General features: G+C 46.5%; 1 protein-coding gene across 1 annotated transcript; it reads right to left on the reverse strand.

Moving 5' to 3' along the window:
* Positions 1 to 1,205: 1,205 nt before the first annotated feature.
* Positions 1,206 to 14,460, reverse strand: SPATA31G1 (SPATA31 subfamily G member 1). Its single transcript, XM_028493851.2, has 2 exons — positions 6,812 to 14,460; positions 1,206 to 6,138 (listed from the first exon to the last, which is right to left on the reverse strand). Exons 1-2 carry the CDS (start codon positions 7,040 to 7,042, stop codon positions 2,836 to 2,838), a joined length of 3,534 nt encoding a protein of 1,177 aa, XP_028349652.1. The 5' UTR covers positions 7,043 to 14,460; the 3' UTR covers positions 1,206 to 2,835.
* Between the last annotated feature and the right edge of the window lie 8,430 nt (positions 14,461 to 22,890).

The following is a 22,890-nucleotide window of genomic DNA, read 5'->3' on the forward strand; positions in this document are numbered from 1 at the left end:
CAGAGTAGAGCGAATGTTATAGATTGGGAAGAGCACTGGTTTGGGAGTGGGGACTTGACCTCACAGGACCTCACTGTCTTTGAAGGGCTTGATAGCCATAATATCAGGAAAGCAGTGCTATCAACAAGACATAAATTGTTATGGGGCTGCAAGGAAGGGGAAACTGTACCAAGATAGGAGAATCTGAGAAGGCTGTGGAGGCTGTCTCAGCTGGGGGTTAAAGGAAGGTGGGAGGCTTGACATAGGGTCAGAGCATGCTTAAGAAGCATCAGGTTGACAGCAAGGGAGTGAATTCTGAGACGCCAAACCACATTGTGAAGAACCTCAAATGCCAGGTGTGAACTTTATTCTAAAGATCTTGTGGGTCCTCTGGGGGTTTAGGCAGGAAAGTAACCGTCAGATTTCAGGGCTAGAGAAAAAAAATTCTTTTTTTTGTGTGGCAAAATAACAAAATTCATGCAGAAATTTCCAAGTGTACAGTACAGTATTGTCAACCACATGTGCATTGTTGTGTATAGACAATGCACTTTTTTTCATTGACAGTTCACTTTTTTTTTTTTTTTTGCCTCACAGTGCGGCTTGTGGGATCTTAGTTCTCTGACCAGGGATTGAACCCAGGCCCCCGCAGTGAAAGCACTGAATCCTATCCGCTGGACTGCCAGGGAGTTTCCAACAATTCACTTTTTTTTTTTTTTGCGGTACGCGGGCCTCTCACTGTTGCGGCCTCTCCCGTTGCGGAGCACAGGCTCCGGACGCGCAGGCTCAGCGACCATGGCTCACGGGCCCAGCCGCTCCACGGCACGTGGGATCCTCCCGGACCGGGGCACGAACCCATGTCCCCTGCATCGGCAGGCGGACTCTCAACCACTGCGCCATCAGGGAAGCCCCAACAATTCACTTTTTAAAAAACTTGTATTTTTGGGAAGCTCCTGGTGGCCCAGTGGTTAGGACTTGGTGCTTTCACTGCCGTGGGCTCGGGTTCAATCCCTGATTGGGGAACTAAGATCTGTAATGCAGCCAAAAATTATATAATATTCCCAATAACCAGAGATAATCTTTTTTTTTTTTCTTTTTTAGATTGGGGTGTGAGGGTAAAGGAGGAGTCAGGAGCAGGCTTCTGGCTTCAGTACTGGGGTGGATGTTGTACACCCCTTCAATAGGAATTCGCACATTGGAGGACAAGGTTAAAGGGAAAATGAGTAAGTTTTAGACAGGTTGTATATGAGACGATACTAGTAGGTGGTTAGATAGGTGGATCCTGAAGCCTAGAGATGGTTAAGAAATGACCCATGTTTTGAAATATGGCGCTTAATGGAATGGGTTCAAGACATTATGTTTTTAGTGGTATTGGTAAAATTGGATATCTTTTTGGGGGGTTGGGGGAGTTAGATTCTCTCCTCATACTATACTCAAAAATAGATTAACAATCTAAACATAACATCTATGGGAATTCCCTGGTGATCCAGTGGTTAGTGCTCTGCCCTTCCACTGCAGGGGGCACGGGTTCAATCCCTGGTTGGGGAGCTAAAATCCCACATGCTGCACGGCACGGCCAAAAATAAATAAACAAACATCCATGAGGGTGCTAGAAGAAAGTGTTTTAGAATCCATAAGGGAACACGTTGGTAGATTTAAACTTTGGCATGGTAAAATCGCTTTAAAATTAGAAAATAAGCTACAGATTGGGAGAAATTATTTGCAGCATATGTAACAGGTTGAGTTGATATCTGTGACAGACAGGATAATGCCATTCCCAAACTCCCCCACCAATGCCCACATACTAATCCTTGGCACCTGTGAATATATTGTGCTACATGGCAAAAGGGAATTAAAGTTGCGGATGGAATTAAGGTTGCTAGCCAACTTACTTTAAGATAGGAAGAGTATCTTGGATTATTGAGGTGGGTCCAATGTAATTAAAAGTGTCCGGAAAAGTGGGAGAGGGAGGAAAAAGTGATGTGATATGAGAAGAACGTGACTTGCCTTTGCTAGCTTTGAAGATGGAGGAGGAGGGCTAATAGCCAAGGAATGTGGGCAGCTTCTAGAAGCTGGGAAAGACCAGGAATGAATCCTACCCAGTGCGGCCCTGCCAACCTCTTGATTTTAGCCCTGTGAGACATATATCAGACTTCTAATAAAATTAATTTATGTTGTTTTGTGATAATTTGTTATGGCAGCAGTAGAAAAGTAATAAAATACCCAGCAAACAGTGCAGTAGAAAAATGGGTATACTATATGAACAGGCAATTATAGAAGAAATCCAGCGATCGCTAAACATATGAAAAGGGACTTGTTTTTGTGGCCTTGGGGATGCATGAGCTAAACTAGAGAGAGAAAAGAGCAGAGGGCTGACAAGAATTGGCTAGAAACATACGTGGGGAACTTGTGTATCAAGTGTGTGAAGAAGGGGACCATACCCAGGACCAAGAGCAGCTGCCTAGACCCAGACCAGTTGTGCTCGTGTGAATGGATATATTTTTCTTCTGTTGACTTGCTGTGAAGTTTTTTTTCAAGGGCAGCATTGGTCTGTGCTCCCCTGGCCTTAACAGCTTCACCCTGTAGAGGACTCCAGGTTGTAGACTCCAGGTTGATCATCTGTGAACAGCCTGAAATGAAAGTTAAGCCTATAGAATCCTGAGCTCTCTACTTCTGGGACCTGATCCTGAGGAGATACAGCTGCAGCAGAGCAGGGAACCGTCATTCCCAGTACACCAGACTCCAAAAAAGACATGAGTGGGATGTCTAGTTCAGCTAGTTTATTAGGATTTCCTTTGTGTCTCCACCCCCCAACTGGTTTGGCTTCAGGTCTTGGAGTACTTATATTGGGTGCCAGTACTACCAGCCTTTTCTCTGCTGACTGGATTTGGTGGGCAGGGGTCCATGGGTACCCAGAAATTTGGCTAACATCCTTTGGAGACCCCTGGTAAGGGGAGCCTGAGGTGTGGGGGAAGAAAGACACTTCTGGGCCCAAGGGCAGTGCTTACAGTGCCAAGGGGCCAGGATGTCACCAGTTCCCAGCCTTGCCCCTCTCTGATCTTGGGAACCTGAAGCCTTGGAGTGAGGCTGCGGGGAGAGAGCAGTGTGTCGAGAGCTCTGGTCCCTGTGCTGAGATCTTTGCGAAAGTCTGCTTACAGGGACCTCTGCTACTTTGGCCTGGGCTAGGTGGCTTTTCCCTGTTGTTATTGACCCCAATTTTGCATCCCCTTCTCCGTGGTCTCCTTCTTTGGGTTTCCTGGGGCTCTCTCTCATTTTGGCTGAAGATAGGGCTGAAGCCTTGTCCTGTCTCTTGCCTGAGGCTGGAACCTCAGGGTATGAGGGCTCTTCCAGGCCTGGGCAGTGAACACATGACCCCTGGGATGAGATCTGGGACACCATCTTTGCATTCATTCTTTGCTCTTTCTGAGACCCTTGTTCTGCCCTTCCAGACTTCCATAGCTGAGGTTGGATAGAGGAGTGGGAGTGATAACAATGGGGGACCTGGACAGGCTGAGTTACTGTGCTCTGAGGTTTGGGGGGATGACAGCTTGAAGAGTTGGGGCATAGACTGAGGGGATGAATCTGCTGTGGTGGGCAAGAAGAGAGTCTCCGGGTGGCTTGAGTTGTGGAGCTCAGGGCAGGGGAGCTGCCAAATGATTGACTTGGGCCAAGAGATCTGGAAGCAGGGCTCTGCTTTAGTTTCTTCAGCCTGAGTTCCAACTCTTTACTCCAGTGCCAGGCCTGGATCTCAGAGTGGGTGGGCACCTTTGGGATAGCCTCACCCTGGGAGGATGGAGTCTCTGCCTTAGCCCCTGGGAACAGCTCTTCCTTGGGTAGGCCAGGCTGGTTGGACTTAATCTTCAGAGCTTCAGCTTGGGTGGGAGGCCAGGGTATTGGCTGGAGGGTATCCACTGCTGGAAGGCTGGAGTCCTGGGGGATCCCTCTTTGTTGCACATTCCTCCACACAAACTCAAGGTCAATGTGTGGATCTGGTAGAGGAGCAGAGAGTGACCTGGGGGTTGGGGCTGGGAGTTCAATGGTCCAGCAGTTCTCTCTCTGCTCCACTGTTTCCCCCTCAGGTTTACAATTGCATTGGTCTCCAATAGGCTCACTTGTGTGAGACTTTGACATAGAGTTTGGGCATGGGCTGGGACCCCACAATGGGGACACAGGAACACAACAGGTTTCTTTCTGCTCCATGTCCCCCCCAGTAGGCTCAGAGTCAGACTGGACTCCCAAGGGGTTGGCTCCACGTGGGTCTTGGGGTAAGCTGCAAGCCGGGAGTTCAGAGGCCCAGGAGTTCTTTCTCCTTTCTATGTCCCCACATGTAGCTTCAGAATCAAACAGGACCCCCGTAGGGCTAGCTCTGAGGGAATCCAGTACAAGAACTGCGGGTGGGCTGAAGGCCAGAGATGGTGATTCAAAAGCCCAGGAATTCCGGGAATGATCAGTGTCCTTCCATGCAGTTTCTGACCCAGTGAGCCCTCCCACAGGATTGATTCTGTGAGGTTCTAGAATAGGAGCTAGAGATGGGCTGTGGCCAGGGCCTGGAGATTCTGAGGTCCAGAGGTTGTCTGTCTGCCTCATGGCCTCCCACAAAGCTTTGGACTCAGACAAGACTGCCTGGGCACACGTTCCCAGGGACTCCAGCAGAGAGGCTGAGGGAAGGCTGGGAGATGAAACTGGGTCTGCAGAGACCCAAAGATTTTCTCTACTCTGCGTGCCCTTCCACGGAGTCTCAGATCCTGATGGGACACATGCAGGCATGGTTCCATGGAGTCCTGGGTCGACGTCCAAGGCTGGGGGCTCAAAGGCCCAAAGGTTTGTTGAATTTTCTCTGCATCTCCACTGGGGCTCATATCCAGATGGATTTCCCAGGGGACTGCCTCCCTGGAGTTCTGGCAGGGGATGTGGGGGAGGGCAGGGGGCTGGCGTTGGGGGCTGAAAGGCTTGAGTACTCTCTTTATGTCCTGTGGTTCCCCACTGAGTCTCATATACAGGTGGAACTTCCAGGGTACTGGTTCCTTGAGGCTCTGTCACGGGGGCTACAGATTGGCAAGGGACTGAGGTCGGAGACTCAGAGATCTGAGGATTCTCTCTTTGCCTTGTGGTTTCCCAGAGGGCCTCAGGTCCAGAGAGGCCTCCTATAGGGCTGACTCCCTGGCATTCTGGCAGAGAAGCTGGGGTTAGGCTGGGAGCTGGCGCTGCTGGCTCAGGGGTTTTGGGGTCCTCATTTTGCCCCATGGTCCTCCATGGGGCCTCAGACCTAGTTAGGGCTCCCGGAAGGCTAGCGGGATTTTCTGCTAGGGAGGCACAGAGTGAGTCTGGAATGTGTTGTTGGAGGCCAGGATCCCATGGCACCTTCCACCAGACCTCAGATGAATGGAAGAGTTTGGAGGACCTGGTTCTTTGGAGGTTAGGCTGTGGGTGCAGGGCTTGATCCTCAGAGACCCAAGGGACCTCTCTCTGCTGTGTAAGCCACTGTGTATTTGCCTCAGTGCCAGATAGGACTCTCTTATGGTCCATGGGAAAGGATTTAAGATGGAGGGGAAGTGATGGGACAGGAGGGGAAGATGGGGAGGAAAGTTGCTGAGGGTCAGAGGCTATTCCTTCCAGATCTTCTGTAGTATGGACTTCATGTGTAGGAAGTGGGGTTGGGGAGCAATACTGGGGAAGCAGCAATACTGGGGTTCTAGGCAGAAAGGCAAACTTGTTAAAGAAGACAGAAGGACTGACAGACAACTTCAGGGGAGAGAGGCCACCTGAGCTCAGGAAGATGGCCTCCAAAGACTCACTGTGCAGAGAGGGAAGACCCCAGAAGAGCTGGCTTTTTCTCTGCTGTAGGTGGCTCCCTGATTCTGTCTTGTGCCTCACAGGCAGGTTGGTCAAGATCTGAAAGGTGGGGAAGGATCTGGAAGGGTTTGGGGTCTGCGTGAGTACTTGCTCTAGTGTCCCTGTGGCCTTGTGGAGGCCCTCAGAATCACAGGATGGCTGGGATGGGGCTGTGGTGGCTTGTTCTCCAATAGGAGCTTCTTTGGGAAGAGAACATGGCTTCAGTGGATCCAGAGATACCTCCTCTTCCTCCTCCTCCTCTTCTTCCTCCCCTGACTTCTGCTTCCACAGGCGATCAAGGAAAGCCACGCGGTACAGAAGTGGTAGGCCCTGGGGAGTGGAGAAAGATACAATCAGGCATGAAGCCTTTTTCAGAGACACAAGATGTACCGTTAAGCCCTCAGTCTTTTTTTTTTTTTTTTTTTTTTTTTGGGGTACGGGGCCCTCTCACTGTTGTGGCCTCTCCCATTGCGGAGCACAGGCTCCAGACGTGTAGGATCAGCGGCCATGGCTCACGCGCCCAGCCGCTCCGCGGCATGTGGGGTCCTCCCGGACCGGGGCACCAACCCCTGTCCCCTGCATCGGCAGGCGGACTCAACGGCATGTGGGATCTTCCCGGACCGGGGCACGAACCCGTGTCCCCTGCATCAGCAGGCGGACTCTCAACCACTGCGCCACCAGGGAAGCCCAAGCCCTCAGTCTTTGTTCTACACCCAGAGTGAACAGTTACTCACTGGGGCCCACATCTGTGGACAATAGTCACTTACCCATCTGGTGTTAATGGCCATTACCCAACTACATTTGGAGATCGGCATTCCCTTACATAACCCCACATCTAGGGTCAACGATCATTCAACTGGCTTGAAATCTAGTGTTAACGGTCACTCACCCAGCCTCACATTTAAGGCTTATAGTCACTCTTTTGAGCCCACATCGATGTCAATGATTCCTCACCTGAACTCATGTGGTGAGTCTTACTCAGCTGCACACCTATGTCACCCACCTTGCCTTGCATCTTGTCCCCAGAGTACCAGGGCTGAAGCTGTCGCCGTCTCCCAAGCTGCCACCACCTCTGGATCTGCCAAACCACGAACAAGAATAGTATTACCAGGTTCCCTGGACTCAGAAGGCAGTTGCTGCCACAGTGTCTGCAGGCCAGGGCATGGGTCAACTGGCCCCAGAGAAGCCCTGTGTTCCCCTCAGCCCCAAGCAGGCCCTCTGGCAGCCATTCCATTTTCCTCAGCCTAGTGGCAGTTTACCCTGAGGTCATCACTGCATCACAGAACAAAGAACTCCCATCCCCCACATACCTAACAGCAGTCTCTGTGAATTTAGGGCCCCAAAATTGCGCCCACCAGACAACTCATACTTTATTCAGTGAAAGCTTAGTGATCCCCTTTTGTCTTTTTTTTTTAATCTATTTTAAAACTCTTTAAATTTATTTATTTATTTAATTTTATTTTTGGCTGTGTTAGGTCTTCGTCTCTGCGCAAGGGCTTTCTCTAGTTGCGGCAAGTGGGGGCCACTCTTCATCGCGGTGCACGGGCCTCTCACTATCGCGGCCTCTCTTGTTGCGGAGCACAGGCTCCAGACGCGCAGGCTCAGTAGCTGTGGCTCACGGGCTCAGTTGCTCCGCAGCATGTGGGCTCTTCCCAGACCAGGGCTCGAACCCATGTCCCCTGCATTGGCAGGCAGATTCTCAACCACTGCGCCACCAGGGAAGCCCTCCCCTTTTGTCTTGATTACCAAGGTCAGAATTATCTTCAGGCATTGTGGTTGAGGACATGGATTCTAGCATCAAACTACCTTATTCAAATCCTAGCTCTGCCACTTCCTACCTGTGAAATCTCAAACTACTTTATCTTTCAGTGCCTCAGTTATCTCATCTGTAAAATGGGGATAATATTATTACTTACCACATAGGGTTGTTTTGAGGGTTAAATGAAAACATTTATATGCTTAGAGTAGTACATAATATATGCTATGTTAAAATATTATTTCTTTTGTTGCCATAAATGATCAATAACCAATCTATAACAAGAATAGAATAGAGGAGAGTTTTATTTGAGCCCACTGAAGACTGTAGCCCAGGAGACAGCCTCTCAGATAGCTCTGAGGAACTGCTCCCAAGAAGCCTGGTTTCCAGCCCAGCTTTATATCTTGTCAGAACAAAGGACATCAAACATGACAGGGGTACATTCCTTCAACGTTTCAAAAAAGACAGATTAGCTTGTACACAGCAAGTCAGTATGACCTTGGTGCCTGGGAAGGGAGCCTTATCGTCAAAGGAGTACTAGCATTGACATCCCAGGAAGTAAGGCATTTATCTCTAATTTCATAACAGATATTCTTTGCTTCTGGACAATGCACCCTTTTCTTTAATGGTTAAAGCAGATGTGCAATGTATGTTTGATAGACCACAAGACAGGCTTGTAGTTAGTATAAAGTTCAAGTCAAATCATATATAAGCCAGAATGACTTCCCTACATCTCAGTATACAAAAATTTCTTCCATCACTTTTAAGGCTCCTGATTGTATGCCTCATTCCATCTTTAATAGATGGAGTCTGTTTCCTCTTTTACATCTCATGTCTTTAGGTTGCCCAAGACCTTTTTCACAAATATTCATATTAAGGATGACAAATCAAACGTGCTTGACCCTTTTTTTTTAATTTGCCCCTCTTTTCCCTAAAACCACCACTCTGTTTCATGTCAACTCCTCTTTTTAGGGTCAAACTTCAATATCTGCCTTTGCAGTACAATTCACTGCCTCTCTTCTCACCCTATCCCCCATCAACTGCCAGCTTAGTCTGGTAGAAAGAGCGCTGAGCTGAAGTTGAGGAGACTTGGATTTTCTAGCTCTGTCACTGTTTGGCCATGTAATCTTGGGCAAGAAAGTTTTCTCCATTGGCACCATGATTTGGACTAGATTTATTCATTAAGTCATTCAGAGAATATTTATTAAGTGATTACTATGGATCAGGTATTGCGCTCAGTCTTGAGGAGGCAGAAGTAAGACAGGGTCTCTGTGCTAAAGTAGGTCCCATTTCAGTGAGGGAAACAGTCAAATAATAGACAATTAAAATAGAGATAAGTACAGGGTATTAAGGGGGGTGGAGGACATCTAACCACCTTGGGGAAGGGGGTTGCTTGTCAGGGAGTGCTTCCCAGAAGAGATGACCAGTGCTTGGTTTGAGGAATCAAGAAAATGAGAGTGTAGGGAAGAGAGGACAATCCAAGCAGTAGAAACAGCCTGTGTAAAGGTGGTGGGTCAGAGAAAGCATGTCCCATTAGGGAAATTGAAGGTGTTTCAGTGCAGCTGTAGTATTAGTTGGGGGTTGGGGAAGCAGTAGGATAGACAAGATCACAAAGGGCCCTGAATACCAGACTAAGAAGTTGGAAATTTATCCTGAAGGTGATGGGAAATAATTGAAAATTTTTGAGCAGGGAAGAGGCAAGATCAAGTTTGTGTCTTGGAAAGAACACTCTGGCTATATTGAGGGCAAAGAGATTGGAGGCAAGAGATTGGTTAGGGAAACTTTGCTTTAGTTTAGGCAAAATGAAAGATGAGGCCTGAACCAAGGCAGTGATGGTGGGAATGGAGAATAACAGGTTCAAGTAGAATTCTAAAGTTATAATTGATTAGACTTAGTTACCAGTGGGATAGGGTGGAGTAGGGAGGGAGCTGAGAATAACTCTAGGGATTCTGACTTGGGGAACTGGGTGTGTATGTTAGTGACATTTTACTGAGGTAAGTAACACAAACCTGGTAACCAATTTAGGGTGAGGGGACAATGTGTTTCATTTTAGACATTTGCATTTGAGGTTCCTGTGACAAGGAAATGTCAGGCAGGAGGCAGATAGATACATGTATCTGAAGCTTGGGAAGGTAGTCTGTGGGGGAGATATAAATTTGACAGCTACCAGTATATATGTAGCAGCTGAACCATAAAACGGCTTAAAGGTACATACTGATATATAACATTTGGCCCAGACAATGTGGCCAGCAGTTTTTTGTTTTGTTTTTTAAACTTGAATGGTCAACATTATAAGATTAGTAGATTGTACATAATAATATTTTTGGCTTAAAATCTGGCAACATAGGGCTGTCATTCCCACAAAGTAAAGACCATTTATTTATTTATTAATAAATTTATTTATTTAATTTATTTATTTTTGGCCACGTTGGGTCTTCGTTGCTGTGTGTGGGCTTTCTCTAGTTGCAGCGAGTGGGGGCTACTCTTCGTTGCAGTGCGCAGGCTTCTCATTGCTGTGGCTTCTCTTGTTGCAGAGCATGGGCCCTAGGCGCAGGCTCAGTAGTTGTGGTACATGGGCTTAGTTGCTCCGCAGCATGTGGGATCTTCCCAGACCAGGGATCGAAGCTGTGTCCCCTGCATTGGCAGGTGGATTCTTAAACACTACGCTACCAGGGAAACCCAGTAAAGACCATTTAGAGCTAAGTAGCAGGTGCTCCCTTAGTGGCCGTGTGCTTTCCAGTTCACCATGTTCTCTTTGTTAAAGCCGAGGCTAAGGGCTAGTTGCTCTTTATTATTGTGCCTATGATTTTGTTGTTTTCTTACACTTGTCTATTTTTAGTCATTTGCATTACCTGCCTGGTATCTGAGTTTCCTACCTCTGGATGAATAAAGTAAGTTGAGTTCTGATAGGAAATAGAGAAGGCAATCCTGAATTCTGTGCTAGCTAATTTACACTTATGGCAGGATAATCTACCAAGTTGCTCTCTGCTACTCATTGCCAAAAGAGACACTCAGTAGGATAAAAAGGTAACTTTGCTCTCCTCTCTTCCAGGAATTCTAGGTTTCCTGTCTCATGGAATAGTTAATGGATTTTGAGTTTTCTAGTTCCAAACTAAAGTTGCAATACACCTGTTCTACAACCTTATCCAGGCTCTTGTGTGGGAGGAGAATTTAATTTAGCTGGGTGCTGTTCAGAAGGAGAAGATGGAGGAGATCCTGGGTGGAAAGAAGAGGAGTTGCCCAAGGATAGCAGTGGGTTCAGGGACTTGAGAAAAGAGATGTTGCAATAGGCTCCCTAAGTGACAGAAGTCAATTAGGAGGCAGCAGGACTTCTGATGGGGAGAGCTGATTTAATAGTTAGGGCACTAAACATCTAGTACATAGTCTTGGGAACTGCACCAAAAGATGCTGATATATATACTTGGTAGAGATGCTGTGGAGCCATTTGCCTTTGAATGGACGGTATGAGTTTAGATAATGCACATCCCAGTGGCAACCATGACAGGATCAAGACCCAAGTTTCTTTCCTAAGTGGTTTTTTTTTTTTGGTCAATGTATATCACATTAAAGAGGGGAAGGGATTCCCTGGTGGCGCAGTGGTTGCGCGTCCGCCTGCCGATGCAGGGGAACCGGGTTCGCGCCCCGGTCTGGGAAGGTCCCACATGCCGCGGAGCGGCTGGGCCCGTGAGCCATGGCCGCTGGGCCTGCGCGTCCGGAGCCTGTGCTCCGCAACGGGAGAGGCCACAGCAGAGGGAGGCCCGCATACCACAAAAAAAAAAAAAAAAAAAAAAAAAAAAGAGGGGAAAAGCCTCCTTCCCCAACCCAAATCATGATTAATATTAGATGTCTTCCAACCCTGGTAAATGAGAGTTTCGAACCAGGTTTCATTTAATTTAGAAAAATTAAGTAATGTGATGTTTCTTGGGTTTCAGTGTGGTGGAACAAACTTATACTCTAACATTTATTATCTCATTGAATCTTTACAACTCTTTGAAGTAGGTATTGTTATATTCTTTCACATAGGGGAAACTGAGACACAAAGAAATTAACATATGTTAACTATTATCATTTTTATTATATCTATATATCAATAGATATGTAGATATCCCAGCAGGCAGAGTTAGGGATTGAGAACCCCTTGTATTGTGAGGAATCATTTGTATGTGACAGAAATTAAAATCCAGGGACTTCCCTGGTGGTCCAGTTGGTAAGACTCCATGCTCCCAATGCAGGGGGCCCAGATTCGATCCCTTATGGGGAGCTAGATCTTGCATGCATGCCGCAACTAAGAGTTCGCATGCCACAACTAAAAAGATCCTGCATGCTGCAACTAAAGATCCTGTGTGCCACAACTAAGACCCGGTGCAGCCAAAATAAATAAATAAATAAATATTTTTAAAAAAAGAAATTAAAATCCAATTTAATCCAAATTAAAATCTGGTATAAACAAATGGGAATGTATTGACTCATATCTGAACAATCCAGGGGTAGAGTTGGCTTCAGGCAATTGGATTGATGCAGGGATTCAATTTGATGTCATTGGGATTCAGTTTTCATTTCTTTTTTTTTCTTTTTTTTTTAAAGATTATTTATTTTTAAATATTAATTTATTTATCTATTTACTTAGGCTGTGGCAGGTCTTAGCACACGGGATCTTCGTTGCAGCATGCGGAATCTTTCTTTGCGGCATGCGAACTCTTAGTTGGGGCATGCGTGTGGGATCTAGTTCCCTGACCAGGGATCGAATCTGGGCCCCCTGCCTTGGGAGCGCAGAGTCTTTTTTTTTTTTTTTTTAAAGTAATATCTTTCTTTAAAAAATTAATTAATTAATTAATTTTTGGCTGCGTTGGGTCTTTGTTGCTGCGCGCGGGTTTTCTCTAGTTGTGGCGAGCGGGGGGTACTCTTCGTTGCGGTGCGTGGGCTTCTCATTGCGGTGGCTTCTCTTGCTGTGTAGCATGGGCTCTAGGCACGTGGGCCTCAGTAGTTGTGGCATGTGGGCTCAGTCGTTGTGGCGCATGGGCTTAGTTGCTCTGCGGCATGTGGGATCTTCCTGGACCAGGGCTCGAACCTGTGTCCCCTGCATTGGCAGGCAGATTCTTAACCACTGCACCATCAGGGAAGTCCCTGGGAGCGCATAGTCTTAGCCACTGGACCACCAAGGAAGTCCCTGACTCTGTCTTCTGTGCTGACTTTATTTTTAGGTATTGTGTGGTAGCAAGTTCAAGTGAAGCTGAAAATGTGGTGTTGCTATGACAATATTGTGCTTATGGGTTCCAGCTGGTCATGCATACATCATTGAACTACTCACTGAACTGTACACAGGGGAATAGGATGCTTCTTCTGGCAGGTCTGAGTCACATACACATCCTTGGAGTAAGGATATGGAGGGAAGAACACTATCTGCACATGGCCTGAGACCGAAGAAGTGGGGGTCTGGTTGTTACTCCAGAAAACATAGACATCCTGTTTCCAGAAAGGTGTATGCATGCTGGTATCAAAACAAAATAATAGAGATGTCCATTATAGCTCTAACTAGCCCATTCTGTTTTCTGGGCCCAGAGCCATGCCAGATCTTTTGGGATCTGAGGCTTAAGTTAAAATGTGAATTTTAACTTAAGCCTCAGATCCTATGAAGGTTGGTGAAGGGGCTGGGTGGGGCCTAGGCCAGAGATCTTGAAGGAGGGAAATCTATGGGAAACCCGAACATCTGTGTGGATAACCTATTAAATGACCTAGACTCTCAATTCCTAGACCTTTTCATCTCAGAGTCCTTTACCTCTGCTTCAATCCAGCTATGGCCATATCTGAAGCATCATCATCAGGAACCACTCTGCCTTCTGTCTTGCATCACCCTCTGATTTCAACCTCCAGACTTGTCCTAAAATGCCAACTCTTCAACCTTGTCAGGAGTCTAGCCCATTGCTCTTTCCACTTTTTTCCCTCTTGCCTTTATTTCCTCCCTCTCCAAGATAGACTTCATGGTTCATCACCTAATCAACATCTATCAATTCATTCTCCTTTCATCATTTCCACCTGGCAAAATCCCAACTCTGCCTCTGCCAGAACTGCCCTCTAGGAAGGCAGAGGTCAGCATTATTGGATAAAATCACACTTATAGGTAAGTTGGTGGCCACCATAAACTTACGGTCTACAACTAATGGGCAACTCCATCATCACCTGAAATACATTTATTTATGCATTCCATTTATTAAGTGCCTGCTATGCACTAGGCACTTTTCTAAGTGTTTGGGATACATGGGTGATCAAAACAGGCAAGGCTTCCTGGGAATTCCCTGGTGGTCCAGTGGTTAGTTACATCATTTATTCCTTAGTAAACTCTCCCATCCTACTCAAAATAAATTCAAACCTTCTTTACTTTCCTCAACTTCTCTTTCTCCTGGCCCCTAGCAGATATGGCAGACCTCTACTTTTCAGAGGAACCAGGAGCCATCCAATAGGAACTTTTCATCATCAAAAACCACTGCCTCCGATTTCCTTTCTTCCTGCTAGAGTGAAAGGTGTGTTCCTCTGTGAGACCTTCCTTGACCCTCCCAAGCTAGGACGGGTGCCCTTATCTTCCCCTCCCCCACCGGCACTTTCCACACTAGATTGTAACTTGCGTCTTAATTATCTGGTCTACCAAGTTCACCGCTTTAACCCAAGCATCTGGCGCTTAGTATCTGGTTGGAGCTCAGTACTCTCAGGGTGAACACATGAAAGGGCGAGATTTCTGGCAGGGGGCCTGCTGCGGGGCGGGGCCTGCGCCGGGGAGGGCGCGGGGGGCGGGGCGGGGGCAGCCTCAGGGCTGTCCCCTCAGGCTTCTTGGAGGCCGCCTCCAGGCGACACCTCAGGACGCGGAAGTAAGCATCCTAGAGACCAGAGCTCACAGCCAAGATTCGGGTGAGGCTTTTCGGACGCCCCAGCGCCGGTTCCGCAGCAGGACTCCCTCATCCGTGGGGCCTCTGGATGGGGCGGCTGCGCCCAGGTCCCGCCGCGGAGCCCGCCAGCGTCCACGCACGGCCGTGGCTTCGGCTTCCTAAGCTACCCCACTGGTTTTTCTCCCTTTCCCTCCGCCTCACCTCTCCCCTTCCCTGACCGCTCTTCCCTCTCCCCCCTTTCCCCTTCCCACCTCCTCCAGAGGGATGCCGAGTAAAGGGCTTGGCCAGCAGCCCAGCTCCAGCGGCCGAGGGGGCTCGGCACGCTCTGGTCCCCTGCCCCTGAGAGGCCCAGTGTCCTGAAAATGTCAGGACTGGTCAGGACAGTGAGACCTGACGGAACCGCCCCTCCGGGAGGGGCCAGCGTCCTCAGGAGGGTGGTGCTCACCGTCCGGGAGGAGTTGTTTCAAGCGGGATGACTGCATCGGGGAGGCCGCGGGGCTGGGGTAGTGGGAGAGGAGGGCGGAGCCGGGCGCGGAGCCGAGCGCGGCCCGTTAGCCCGGCTGTGGGCGGGCCGAGGTGAGACCGAGTCCTGAGGGCCGGCGGGACAGGCTTCTACAGGGCAGGAAGATCCCAGGCCACTGCTCTCACATCTCAGGTGCCGGTCCTTTGCTGCATTTATTGGGGGCTTACTACGTGTCAGGTCCTGTATTTGATAGGAACTCTAGCTATGTCCCGCTAGAGGTAAGAGGAAATGTTACTTTTTAAAAAACAGTTTTTCCCATTATGTTAGTATTCTATACCAAATTTAGAATATATAAAAAAGTAGAAGGAAGAATCCCATAAACTTTCAATCTCAAAATAATTTCCATAGCATCTTGACGTAGTTCTTTCCAGACTTGGCTATTCACATTTTTACAGTGTTTAAATAAATGTAAGTTTTCATAAGGTAACAAAGCTGTTAATATTTTTTATTTTATTTTCTAAAAATAAATTTATTTATTTTAGGCTGCGTTGGGTCTTCGTTGCTCCACGCAGGCTTTCTCTAGTTGCCGCGAACGGGGGCTACTCTTGTTGTGGTGCGCGGGCTTCCCATTGCGGTGGCTTCTCTCCGTGCGAAGCACAGGCTTTAGGTGCGCAGGCTTCAGTAGTTCTGAACGCAGGCTGAGTAGTTGTGGCTCACAGGCTCTAGAGCGAAGGCTCAGTAGTTGTGGCGCACGGGCTTAGTTGCTCCGTGGCATGTGGCATCTTTCCGGACCAGGGATCGAACCTGTGTCCCCTGCACTGGCAGGAGGATTTTTTTTTTTTTTTTTTTGTGGTACGCGGGCCTCTCACCGTTGTGGCCTCTCCCGTTGTGGGGCACAGGCTCCGGACGCGCAGGCCCAGCGGCCATGGCTCACGGGCCCAGCCGCTCCACGGCATGTGGGATCTTCCCGGACCGGGGCACGAACCCATGTCCCCCGCATCCGCAGGCGGATTCTCAACCACTGGGCCACCAGGGAAGCCCTATTTTATTTACTTTTTAACTTATTTATTTAGCTGTCCCGGGCCTAAGTTGCGCCATGCAGGATCTAGTTCCCTGACCAGGGATCAAACCGGGGCCCACAGTGGTGTCCTAACCACTGGACCACCAGGGGATTCCCCTAAACATCGTATTTGGTAACTGTATTATTCTCTGAAGTAGATTCTGTGAAGTAGTGAATTAGCCACTCATGTGGTTAATTATTTCAGCACTGACTTCTATGAGCTTCAGTCTCATCGATTCCAGTTGCTTGCTAAACATCCCTAAGCTCGATTTCCCACAGGTACCCAGGCCTAACATCTTTATAACTTAGGTCATTTTCTTCTTCTGTCCCAACCTCTTCTTCCTGTTGTATTTCCCAAAGCAATTAGTATCAGCTAATCACCCAGGCAAGAAACACAGGAACCATTCTCCACTGCTCCCTCTTCATCTTTCCTATTAGTTGTCAGTCACCAACTTTTGCTAATTATATCTGCTATTTCTCAAATCTCTTTCTGCCCCATCCTTACTGTCACCCTAGTAGTTCAGGCCCTCCTCATTTCTCCCATAAACTGTGCAGTAGCTTCCTAGGTGATCTCCATTCCTCCAGCTTTATCCATCTTAAATCCTTTCCATTCACTACTGCCAAAGTAATCTACCTAAAACAAAAATGATCATGACACTTGCCTCCTTAAAATCCTTCAGTGAGCCATACTTTCTGCATGTATAGAGAACCCTCCACATGCAGTTCTTTCTCTACTCTACTCCTTTAGCTTCTCTAGTCATTACCTGCTGGTGTTTATTATTCTAGTAATAGAAGAATGCCTCTAGTTTCCCCTGAGCCCCCCATGCTGTTCATTGCTTCTATATCTTTTTGCTCATCAGTATTTTGATTTCTCTGTCTGGAATGGCCTCACCACTTTTTTCTACCTGGCTAATTCTGCATTGGAAGCATGGAGTCTTAACCATTGGACCACCAGGGAAGTCCCCAACCTGGCTAATTCTTAATTGTCCTTCTATCCCAATTCAGGCATCATCTCAGAACATTTACCCTGAACGTCTGGTTTGGGCTAAATGTCCCTTTTTCCTGCTCTACATAGTGAAACTGAGTGGGGCCCTGTGGAGCTTCCGGGCATGGAGGCCTTTTTGTCCCCCATTTCTTGTAGGCAAGACTCCAGCCTCCATGACATTCCCTGAGTTCCAAAGGGCAGATTCGAACAGTTGCTAATCAAGGAAGGAACAGCCACAAAACCACCTGAGGCAAGATTAAAGGGATTAGAGAAACTCATTAAGATTAGGAGACTTGAGACCCTCCACACACCCTCATCTTGTCAGCAACCCCACCCTTGGAGCCGACAAGACCCAGTGTTGTAGCCATTTTGAAACTTTGCAGAAGAAGAATGCAAGACTGTTACTGCCTTGATCCTTATGGCATACCTGCGACCACAGAGCTCCAACTATAAGACCTCTCCCTATTCCCCAGGGAGGGGGGCACTGTTCTTGAGGCGCTAGCCTGCTGTGTTCCCCTCTCTGCCTGGCAAAGAATAAAGCCACCTTTTCTTTCTCCTCAAAACTCTGTCTCCATATCTCGTATCTCATTTCGGCATTGGTGTACAGGAAGCCAATATTTTGGCATCAATAGTGATTATCTCTGTCTTTTCATTTAAAACATCCTTCAAAACCCTTTAAATCTATTACTTTGTGTATAATGGCTTTCTTTTTAAAAATTAATTAATTAATTATATTTATTTTTGGCTGCATTGGGTCTTCGTTGCTGGGTGCAGGCTTCCTCTAGTTGCAGAGAGCAGGGGCTATTCTTCATTGCGGTGCATGGGCTTCTCATTGTGGTGGCTTCTCTTGTTGCAGAGCACGGACTCTAGGCACATGGGCTTCAGTTGTGGCACGTGGGCTCAGTAGTTGTGGCTTGCAGGCTTAGTTGCTCCATGGCATGTGGGATCTTCCTGGACCAGGGATCGAATCCGTGTCCCCTGCATTGGCAGGCAGATTCTTAACCACTGTGCCACCAGGGAAATCCCTATAATGACTTCCTTATAATTTCAATAGCAGCAGTCTGAGCATGTCTTATTTTTTAGTTTGTAGTCTTCCTAGACTCTTGCTTATGGAGGTCTGTTTCCTTGTATGTTTGATATATTTTAATAGGAGCTCATTTGGTTATACTTTTAAACTTTGTGAATCCTGAAGGGCCTGGATTGAGATGATTTGTCTTGGTTTCTCCTGGGCGCTAAGGTACTTGACCAACCTGGAATTATTTGTTTTTTTCTTGGATTGACTATGTTTATTTCTCAGACTATGAGTATGGTGTAAATTCACATCCCAGGTCTTCATGAAACTAGGGCTATGGTTATAAATTATTAGGGAAAATTTAGTATTAATGTTGTTAGTGTTTCCACTCAGTTTTGCTAATTCTATTTCTCAAATCTGTCTCTTCTCCCAATTTGATGCTGAAAACTTGGCCTCTGTGCACTGGTGCTGAATCGAATTGAATCTCAGAGACTGAGTTTTGGGTGAAGTAGAAAAAAATAGCTTTATTTCTTTGCCAGGCAAAGGGGGACACAGCAGGCTCATGTCCTCAAAAACTGTGTGTCCCGACCTGGGGTGTGGTGGGGGACACCTGGTGAGGAGTTTTATAGCAGTGGTTCAGGGGTGGGGTTGCTGATAAAGATAAGTGTTCAAGGCCTGCATTCCTTTATTCTGGCCTCAGGTGGTCTCTTGATGAGCTTCTGTGGTTCTCAGGGTTATCAAACTGTGACCTTCTCTCTGGAATGAAGAATGCTTCATCAAGTAGTTAACATCTTCCATTTGTTGGGGGTTTTAGTTCTGCAGAAGAGCTCAAAGATATTGTTATGTGTATCCCTTGAGGCGAGGATGAACCAGGACCCTGTCCCAAGGCTGCACTGTTGTTTCTTGACTGCTCCTTCCTTGTCTCTGCATCCCCTCCCTTCCCTGATTAGCAGCTGTTTGAACCTGTCCTTTGGAACTAAGGGAAGGTCATGGAGACTGAAGCCTATTTCCTACAAACAAGAAATGGGGGACACAGAAAGACTTCCATGCCCAGGAGCCCCACAGGGTCCTGCTTGGTTTCACATTCTTAGTGTCACCAGGGACAAATTGGTTTTTTATGGCTCTTGTTTCCAGCATGAAGATTTTTTTTTTTGTTCACGTGTTCACAATATAGCCCTTTTGGTTGCCTGGCTTTATGTGCAGTTCTCAGATTCAGCTCCCCTACATTGTCAAGTCTAAATACTATGCCTTGGTGGGGCTGATAACCAGCAAACTTTAGGTTTCTGGGTTGGGCATATTTTTAGGGCAGCCCTAGTGTCTATGTTGGCTTTCCATCTAATTTTGGCTCTAGAATTTCTTTCTTCCTCCTTTCCTCACCTCTTTCCCTCTTTCCCTTCCCCTCTCTTTTTTTCCCTTTCTCTCTTCCTCTCTCCCTCCCTCCCTCCCTGTCTCCTTTCTTTCTTTCTCTCTTTCTTGCCTTCTCTTTTTCTCTTTCTTTCCCTTTCTTTCTCTCTCTCTGTCCCTCTCTTTCTTTCTCTCTCTCTCTCCTTCCTTCTTTCCCTCCTTCCTTCCCTCCTTCCTTCCTTCCTTCCTTCCTTCCTTCCTTCCTTCCTTCCTTTCTCCCCTTATAAAAGTGTATTTGTTCTAGTTAAGCCAGCATTTGGATTTTTGCAGTGCAAGGGCATTTCATAACATCTAGCCTAGTTAAATTTCCAGAAATGGAAATTTTATAGACTTCATTTTAAAAATTGGATTCTATTTCAAGCTTACTTGCAGATTTTTACCATGGAATCTCTGTCAGATACTTGTTTGCTTTTCTTTTGGTTATATTTAAAATAGTGGTTTTTTTTTTAATCAGAGTAATATATGCACATTACTTTGAAAGTCAGATAGTAATTTCTTTAAACAAAAAGCAGGCTTGGGAATTCCCTGGCCATCCAGTGGTTAGGACTCGGCACTTTAACTGCTGGGACCTGGGTTTGATCCCTGGTAGGGGAGCTGAGATCCCGCAATCCGTTCAGCGTGGGCAAGGCAAAAAAAAAAAAAAGGCAGGCTCTTTTCTCTCACCTTCTTCTACTGCAAGCTCTGCTTACCAGAGGTAACGACTGTAAGTTCTTTTGGCTATTTTTTGCATTGTTCACATCCTTATTTTTTATTTTTTAAAATAAGTTTATTCATTTATTTATTTTTGGCTGTGTTGGGTCTTTGTTGCTGTGTGCAGGCTTCCCCTAGTTGTGGCGAGCGGGGGCTACTCTTCGTTCTGGTGTGCCGGCTTCTCATTGTGGTGGCTTCTCTTGTTGCAGAGCATGGGCTCTAGGCGCACGGGCTTCAGTAGCTGTGGCACATGGGCTCAGTAGTTGTGGCTTGTGGGCTCAGTAGTTGTGGCTCACGAGCTCTAGAGCGCAGGGTCAGTAGCTGTGGCGCACAGGCTTAGTTGCTCCGCAGCATGTGGGATCTTCCCAGACCAGGGCTCGAACCTGTGTCCCCTGCATTGGCAGGTGGATTCTTAACCACTGAGCCACCAGGGAAGGCCCACATCCTTATTTTTAAGTAATAAACTTTTACCAATATGTCTTGATTTATTAATTTTAGACAGTATATATTGATTTTTTAAATTGAAGTATAGTTGATTTACAATGTGTTAATTTCTGCTGTACAGCAAAGTGGTTCAGTTATATATATATATTCTGTTTTGTATTCTTTTCCATTATGGTTTATTACAAGATATTAAATATAGTTCCTTGTGCTGTACAGTAGGTCCTTGTTTATCTATTTTATATATAGTAGTTTGTATCCGTTAATCCCAAACTCCTACGTTATCCCTCCCCCACCCCCTTTCCCCTTTGGTAACCATAAGTTTGTTTTCTGTCAAACACTTGATTTTATATGTGTTACAGGACATGATCCATTTTCTCATAAATATTTTAAAGTATTTACATAGAAATCTCAAGTTTTTAACAACATACACAGTTGTTTCTTTATGTATTTTTTGGCATGTTATAGTTACTGTGTCATTATTGTGCACATAATATTGTGTGTAGTAATGTGCACTGCAATTGCCTTTGACAGATGATTTCCTTTATGTCGTGTGGAGGAAATTCACTTAAATGAGTCCTCACAGTTGACTACAGAGTGAGACCCAATGTTCAATGAGGGTCATCACCAATGCTGCAAAAGTCTGTTGTGAAAAAGTGTGTTTCAGAGTGATAAACACCAAAAGAATGCTCTACAGCAGAGAAAAATGAAAAAGCTGGTGGTTGTGTAAAAAATTTTCAGATAGTAAAATGGACAATGTTAAGAGACATTTGAGCAAATATTAAGAGCAAATTTGGTAAGGAGTTTCCTTTCAACAGTCATTTCAACATGTAAGCAATATGAAAAAATAATTACTGAGACATCGTTCATCCTTTTTGGTACTGTATTCGAAATCCAATGTATATTTTACATTTACAGCACATCTCAATTCAGACTAGCCCCATTTTAAAGTGCTTTAGCCACGTGTGGCTAGTGGCTACCATATGTAACAACACAGGATTAAATTATGAAGACAGTTCAGGATAGTTAGAGGAGAACAGTCTTTCAACACACATTCATCAGTCACAGTACCTTCTCAGGATCTCTGGATCACGTGTTTCCTTTGTGACTGAGCTGATCTGGAGCGCAATGCTGAGATGCTAGAGTCTAAGCTCCATACCTGGGGGACAAAATCCTATCGAATGGAACATTCATGCACTTGTTGGTCTGAGATTATTTACCCTTTTCATTAAGGAATACTGACTAAAAATCAATTGAGGATCACATACAGAAAACATTTGTTTGAGATTTTCAAAGGAGAAAAAATAGAAAATACTTTAACCATTTAAAAAATGATTTCTGGGTAAGAACCCAGAATTTCATTAATTCAATGTAGAAAATCATATTGTTCATATATAATGAATATCTGCAGCTTGCCTAGAGGGAGGAGAATAAGAATTGAGTCCAAGCACCTCATTCCTTTTTTGTTTTGCAGCATCAATGCAGGGAAGAAGAGGAGCAAAGAGGGAGCATTTTGTGAGTAAGTTTCTGCCTAGTCAATCTGGAGCTCTGAAGGGTTAACCTTAATCTCTCCTTTCTGTGAGACCCAGGTCCATATCCATAGTCTCTAAGGACGTCAGCTGCTAGAGCTCCTCACTCTTAGAAAACAAACCTCTCAGCAGGGAGAGTCGTAGGAAGGAGTCAGAACCAAGAACACTTCTCCAGTTCCCTGCTAGGTCCATCCCTGGGAATGGAAAAATGGTAGAGCGGGCCTGTGGGTCTTGCCCACTAGGTGGCAGTGTGAGACACAGTGGAAAGGATATCTGGAGGCAGACCTTTTGGGCCCTGTTTTGGGACAAACTGTTTAATTTTCCTAAGGCTCAGATTCCTCCTTGAGATACACTTGACCTTCATCCCTCACAGCGTGGTTATGAGGATCAGATGGGATAAAGTATAAAATGTTATTCCATCCTTGAGCCTGTCTATTGTTGTCACTGACTGTTTGACCTTGTGTACTAATGCTTGGGGCTGTTGGAATCTAGTCTCCCAAGAGCCTCCCCCAGAGGACAGTTTTGCTCAGCCTCCTATAAGATCCTTTGCTCCTACCTTCACAACATGTGACCAAGTCTCCTGCTTTCCCAGCTTGGAGAGTTTGCCAGAAAGGAGCGCACGTGACATGGGACCTGCTTGCTCTTTGGAAAAGCAGGTATTGATGAAGCTCTTCTCCTTCTTTCCTTCCCCCTCTTCCTATCATGGCCTCTGTGACTGCAGGGCCCCTGTGCAACCGAGGTTGACATGAGAGGGTAATCCTATAGGGAAGGGAATGTGAAAGAAATCCCTCAATGAGGAATAAAAGAAGCAACATGAAGTCAGTGACGTAGGGAACGTGACTCCTGCCAGGCTTGCTGGGCCCT

The sequence above is a fragment of the Physeter macrocephalus genome, chromosome 9 (genome assembly GCF_002837175.3).
Source record: "Physeter macrocephalus isolate SW-GA chromosome 9, ASM283717v5, whole genome shotgun sequence".
Lineage (NCBI taxonomy): Eukaryota > Metazoa > Chordata > Mammalia > Artiodactyla > Physeteridae > Physeter > Physeter macrocephalus.